This window comes from Pseudopipra pipra, chromosome 2 (genome assembly GCF_036250125.1).
Source record: "Pseudopipra pipra isolate bDixPip1 chromosome 2, bDixPip1.hap1, whole genome shotgun sequence".
NCBI lineage: Eukaryota > Metazoa > Chordata > Aves > Passeriformes > Pipridae > Pseudopipra > Pseudopipra pipra.
Window position 1 is genome coordinate 83,476,009 of NC_087550.1, and position 6,762 is coordinate 83,482,770.

The following is a 6,762-nucleotide window of genomic DNA, read 5'->3' on the forward strand; positions in this document are numbered from 1 at the left end:
TTTTTTACTCTGTATATTAGAATTGGTCCTTTAGGTCTAGTAATGTATTTGAAAAGTAATGATTGGGTAAAGCAAAAAACATCAAGAAAGATGAAACTAAAATTGCGTAGAGCTGTGTATATTCTGTAATTAATTACCCCTATATAATAGTGACATAAACAACTTGTTCCTTGGAAATTTCCATCCATTCATATGATGACAATATTTCTCACTCACTGTGTCAAAAATTTTTCCAGAAAATATTGTGCAGAGCTAAAGACTAAAAAAGTGAGATTCCTTTGCAATTCTGCCACAAACTTCATGGAAAATCCTAAGAAGTATTTTTATTTTTCCCATTTCTCCCCCTGCAAAATATGAATACTGTTTTCATAGATGTTCAGCGTGGCTGAACATTTGTTTGCTCATATATGGGCAGTGCTTGTAATCATTGAATGGAAAGAACAGAGTAAAAGTTATAATTATGGCGAAATAGCAGGAAAATTGCTAACTGATGTGTGAAACCTGGTACTTAAAGGTCTTCTTCTAGGTAGAAAATTCATGCCTGAATTGACACATTCAAGTCAGAAACCTCATTTAATATATTGTCTCCTATTCTTTTTCAATCTTTTAGACTTCCATTTCATTTTATTTTTCATTCATTTTTCTTTTCTCTTCTTTTCTTTTTTCTTTTTTTTCTTTTCTTTTCTTTTCTTTTCTTTTCTTTTCTTTTCTTTTCTTTTCTTTTCTTTTCTTTTCTTTTCTTTTCTTTTCTTTTCTTTTCTTTTCTTTTCTTTTCTTTTCTTTTCTTTTCTTTTCTTTTCTTTTCTTTTCTCTTCTTTTCTCTTCTTTTCTCTTCTTTTCTCTTCTTTTCTCTTCTTTTCTCTTCTTTTCTCTTCTTTTCTCTTCTTTTCTCTTCTTTTCTCTTCTTTTCTTTTCTCTTCTTTTCTCTTCTTTTCTCTTCTTTTCTCTTCTTTTCTCTTCTTTTCTCTTCTTTTCTCTTCTTTTCTCTTCTTTTCTCTTCTTTTCTCTTCTTTTCTCTTCTTTTCTCTTCTTTTCTCTTCTTTTCTCTTCTTTTCTCTTCTTTTCTCTTCTTTTCTCTTCTTTTCTCTTCTTTTCTCTTCTTTTCTCTTCTTTTCTCTTCTTTTCTCTTCTTTTCTCTTCTTTTCTCTTCTTTTCTCTTCTTTTCTCTTCTTTTCTCTTCTTTTCTCTTCTTTTCTCTTCTTTTCTCTTCTTTTCTCTTCTTTTCTCTTCTTTTCTTTTCTTTTCTTTTCTTTTCTTTTCTTTTCTTTTCTTTTCTTTTCTTTTCTTTTCTTTTCTTTTCTTTTCTTTTCTTTTCTTTTCTTTTCTTTTCTTTTCTTTTCTTTTCTTTTCTTTTCTTTTCTTTTCTTTTCTTTTCTTTTCTTTTCTTTTCTTTTCTTTTCTTTTCTTTTCTTTTCTTTTCTTTTCTTTTCCTTTCCCTTTCCCTTTCCCTTTCCCTTTCCCTTTCCCTTTTCTTTCCTTTTCTTATTATTAATTAAGAGGCCTAAATTATGACCTCAAAACTCAGGCTAGACAGCTCCCTGATGTACAAAGGTACAGGTGGAAGGCAGATTCAGGCACCCAGGTGCACTGAGGTCATTACCCCCATCCTGATAGATGGAGTGCCTATATACAGTAAGTGGATAGAAGAAATTGGATAATAGCAAATCTGTTAACCACAGCAGCCTTCTGATCTCCTTCTGAGAGTTAGTTTAGCATGTAACATCCAGCTACAGCTCTGTAGCATCCAGGTCTGTGTTGCTTTTATGAACACAAATAAGTATTTTCTGTGGTTAAAATTTTGGTAACCTATTTACAGAAGCAGGTGTGCAATTTGTGCAATAGTACCCCAAATTTACATCAGAAGTACACAGACTGTGCATGCCTAATGAAAAACTGCAACAATAGTGTTGTATCTGACCAGACAGTTGATTTGTGTGCATAACTCTGTTGGTTGTGCTTTCAAACTAAGCATGCTAATGAAAGAATAGGCTATAAAATTATGTGCAAGCCATAAGTTACAATTTGACCAAAAAGAAAGTGTGCATGTAAGAATATAATTAAAAAGTCATTATTAAAAATAGGGTTGATAATTCTTGTGTTGGCATACATATATAAATTCCCTGCTTTAAAATGTGTAGGATGAGTAATCAGGCAGTATTTTTCTGGATGATTTTATGATTATAGATTGATATTACATCATTGATAACAAGGGTTGATGGTGTTTACCATTGGGATGAATATGAAAGTTTTTAAAAATTCTTACCATAGGTGGTTTGCTATACATATCTGCTATCCATCCCGATTTAAAAATTTGAACACTGTGAAAGTAACCAAAACACAAAAAGTATGTCTAACTATTTCATAAAAAGCTTGTCACTTCTTGAACATACAGTGATATGTTTAATGAAGAATAATGAAAGAATGGTAGATCAATTCTTGTCACTTATCTTGCAGTGATAGAATGATTCCCAGGGTATATACAATAGAATATCTACTCTAATCAAAATAAGCCATTAAATCTATCTCTCTGTTCCAAAGCAACAAAAATTACTAATTCTACATTATTCAAAACAGAGTTTTCTCTGAATTATTTTTTAAAAAATGTTCTTGGAAGAAAATTCCATGATTCCTACTAAGCAGTACCTTCTATTGCTCAGAAAACATTTGTTACTGTCTAGCTGGACATCTGCTAGTCTACACATAAATAATGCTATCTTTTTATGTTCAGTCACAACACACTTTTTTTGACAATTTTAACTCATTTTTGTACCTTATCCCTAGTGAATTTGGAGGACAGCTCATTTTCTTTCAACATCTAAAAGACTTCTACAAACTTTGTAGGACATTAGAATATGAGAGATTTTGCCTGTGATTCATTCATTTTCCCAATGAAGGTCTTGCTCCCACCTCCACAGTGCTCAGCAGTATACATCCTCTATCTAACTCCACCAGTTTCCAAGTATGCAGAATGCTAAGTCCTTGGCTCTTTATAGTGTTTTAGAGGTGCCATAGCTCTTCTGTGGCTTAAAGAGTATTTAAAACAACTACCCCTCTGCTTCACTGTGTCTCTGATCTTGCCATAGTTTTCTCATCTCAAGATTGAAAAGCTCCACTGCATATTTTTCCTCTGTGTTAAAAATCAGATTAATCCTATTTCTCCATACTGAGTTTTTAATTAGTCCACAGCCTTCTGCAATGAGGAGTCTAAAACCAGAGCAGTGAATTCAGCTAAGATCTGGTACAGAAGAGGAAAAAAAATATTGTTTCATGTGTCTTAAATGAAGTGGTGGTACATCCTAGGTCAAGCATGCATGACAGCTTGACTGTTTTTGACTGGCATTTAGTATGGGACCTACCAAACCCCTACTTCTGCTGAGCTTCAATCTGTTCTGTAGTTCTCTAAAGCACAAGGGTAGCATGATTAACTACAGCACAGAAGATAAACACCAAACCTATGAAATACAGGCTTTTAGTAAGAAGTCACATTCACGTCCAACAGCCACTTTTTCCATAATGCCCATTAGTAATGTGTTAAGTATAAAATGGAAAATATTTACACAGGATTATTCTTTTTTTCCCAAATCTCTGTAGTTTTTTTATTTTAACTTCTGAAAGCAACACCTCCAAGACTTTCTGCCCTCTGAAACACTGACCGCTGGCTCAAGTTAACATGTAAGCAAAATTTTGGATTGTCCTAAATCACTTTGAAGACCCAAAGGACTATCTTTGGAAGGTTAAATCCATGATCGCTTATACTTATACATGTATCACTTCCCATTTATCATCATGCAAATTCAGAGCTATGGACAGACCTTCCAAATTTCTTAATTTTGCTGAAGACCACTGCAAGGTTCAGTACTGATAAAAGTATCTAAATAGGAAAGAAAATTTAAAAAAATGTTGTGCTGATAGGCCCGCATCTGGTTTTTTTTACAAATGTTTTTATAATTTAAAGTTTAGAGAGACTTGTTTTTAAAACATACCTTAGCTTTTTTCACTTATATCAGTATTAAATTTCAGGTTTTGTATTTTTATAACAGGTTTTCAGTAATCCTGTTCAATAGACAAAAAAAAAGTTCAGAAGACAACATAAAGACCAAGAGTTATCTCACGATAAAGATAAAATTTACCTAGGAGTCAAATGAAATACTTCTGTGAACTAATGGGCAACCTATATGGTATAACAGACAGTGGTGACATAATAAATAAGTAAAAAAATGAAGGACACTTGAGAGAAAGGAGGTCAGAAATTAACAGAAAATAAGGAAAAGAAATGTGTACATATCTACTGAAAAATTGAGCATAACTATAGATTTGAAATGGTTGAATAACTTATCCTCTTTTTATTCATTAAAGCTATTTTTTGCTATTATTGAAAACTAAATTCCTAATGTTGACTTGTATAAAAATTTATAGATTTTCAGTTTAAAAAATTATTTTATTTATCAGAATCATTAAACAAAGAGGGAAATATATATTATATATACTGTATTGATTATGATCACTTTTTAAAAATTATTTAGCCTAAATATTGTAGTAAAAGATCCCTTATTAAACACACATGGGGAAAAAACGTGATCTTGTGTTTACTAGAAAAAATGTAAGTGACTTCTTGTCATACTGAATATACTGTATGATTTTATATGTATCATAATGATATGTATCATATATGTATCATATATGATTTTAATGTATCATAATTAATATGAGTTTTAGTCTTATAATAGGCCTATCATGGTTATTTATATCAAAATGTTGAGATTCTGCTCAGAGTTTTTTTGACCTGGCAATGAATTTTCGTGATGTTATAAACCATTATTTTGTCTTTTTTTTTTTTTTTTTGTAATAGAGTACAGTATGCCCAGGAATATTTAGTGAGATTTCATTTATGCACCTATCTCAGTGGCATTTCTATGGCTTGAGCAAGGTTGCCATGACAGTTTTGCAAATATTCCAAATTCTGATCTTCCTCTGATACTAGAAGAAACAAAGAAATGTAGACATTTTCCTTACATCTATACATGTGTACTGAAGTATAATCTATATTATCACCACTTGTTTCAGGGGTTATTCTTCATTCTTCCCTCTAAATAACAGCACAGGTCTCATTTAGTCTGTAATCCTGTCCAGTTTTCAGCATTTTTTCTGTGTGGTGTCTTTCTTCCAACAATGTCTTTAAAGGTGATCTGCCAAATTCATTGAAACATGGGTACATGAAGATAGATTGTAATTTGTGAAAGTATAAGAGGCAGGCAGATGGGGACAGTTACAAATTTAAGAGATTTGAACATCTGTGGCAAATTTGTAGTGTGTGATAGAGCTGACTTGTGCCAACACACAGACAAGAAAAACATTGGGAGAGTCTATCACATGACAGGAGATACAAAGAAAACACTTGCACAAATGCTAGAGAGATAGTGGTCAGGGAGGTGGCAGTTGTAATTTGCTGACCTGTTCTGAAGGGATCCTGATTTCTGTCCACATTTCTTCTTTCCCAGCGGGAGACAGGTGGAAACACATCTATTATCTCTGCCAGCTTCTGCTCCCTGGCCTTCTCAGTGAGCACTGCAAGGAGGATTCATTTATTTCTTCCCAGTACTGTCAACCCTTATGTCGATAAATTACCCTTATCTGCTCCTTATCTGTTACTGTTCCTGTCATCTCTTTTGCTGACCTTTTGTTCTCTATTTACTTGAAACATTCTTATAATTTATTTTAACCCCTGGTGCAACTTCCTGTCATTGTCTGCCTTTGCGTCCCTCTCTTGTATTTCACAGTGGCTTAACTTAATTTTGTAATACTGCTAGTCCTTTAGAGTTTTTGGTTTAGATTCTTTGAATGACCCTCTTCTGTTAAGGATTTATTGTAGTTCTTTCTGTACTGACCTTTCTGACTTTTTCATTTTCTTCTTTTTCAGAGGCAGGAGGAAAAAAAAAAGAAATTATTACCATACAGCTAACATTCTATTTACAGGTAGTAGTCAATTTGTGAAAGCATAACTTTTGTGTGAAACCCTTTCCTTTTCCTTTTCCTTTTCCTTTTCCTTTTCCTTTTCCTTTTCCTTTTCCTTTTCCTTTTCCTTTTCCTTTTCCTTTTCCTTTTCCTTTTCCTTTTCCTTTTCCTTTTCCTTTTCCTTTTCCTTTTCCTTTTCCTTTTCCTTTTCCTTTTCCTTTTTTCCTTTTTCCTTTTCCTTTTCCTTTTCCTTTTCCTTTTCCTTTTCCTTTTCCTTTTCCTTTTCCTTTTCCTTTTCCTTTTCCTTTTCCATTTCCTCTCCTCTCCACTCCTCTTCTCTCTTCTTCTTCTTTTTTCTTACAGCTTTTCTTCACTCCATCACTTCATCCCACTCAGGGGAGTTCATTGATTGATGAATCTGAAATTTGTTGGTGATCCTATATTTGTATATGATCCTTCCTAAGTTACAAACCATCAGTAGTGTCACACCACAAGATGAGACATTACCCAAAATTTGAGGGATGATCCTGAAGTTCATTTCTTCACTCCTTTTTTTCTTTCTCTGATTCATCACTATACCCTGTCCACTGATCACACTCTAAGGCAGTCCAATATTAACATTTTTTCTCCAAATGACTACACTCAAAATATCTTTGATCTTGAAAAATGGAAAATAAATTTATTTACTCATTTATTTATAATATTTATATTGTTACTTATAAATTTATTTATTTGATGCGACGTTTGAAGGGAGTTTTCCCCCTTATCTCTACTTTGCTGTCAGGACCAAACTTCCCAGATATAGGTGAT

General features: G+C 32.8%; 1 protein-coding gene across 1 annotated transcript; it reads right to left on the reverse strand.

Annotated features, from left to right (window-relative positions):
- Window positions 1-591: 591 nt before the first annotated feature.
- On the reverse strand, window positions 592-6,358 carry LOC135409702 (trichohyalin-like). Its single transcript, XM_064645594.1, is given in 3 exon segments — window positions 592-1,272; window positions 1,274-1,471; window positions 6,014-6,358. Coding segments are annotated over 3 exon segments (1,191 nt in total). The 3' UTR covers window positions 592-624.
- Window positions 6,359-6,762: the final 404 nt, after the last annotated feature.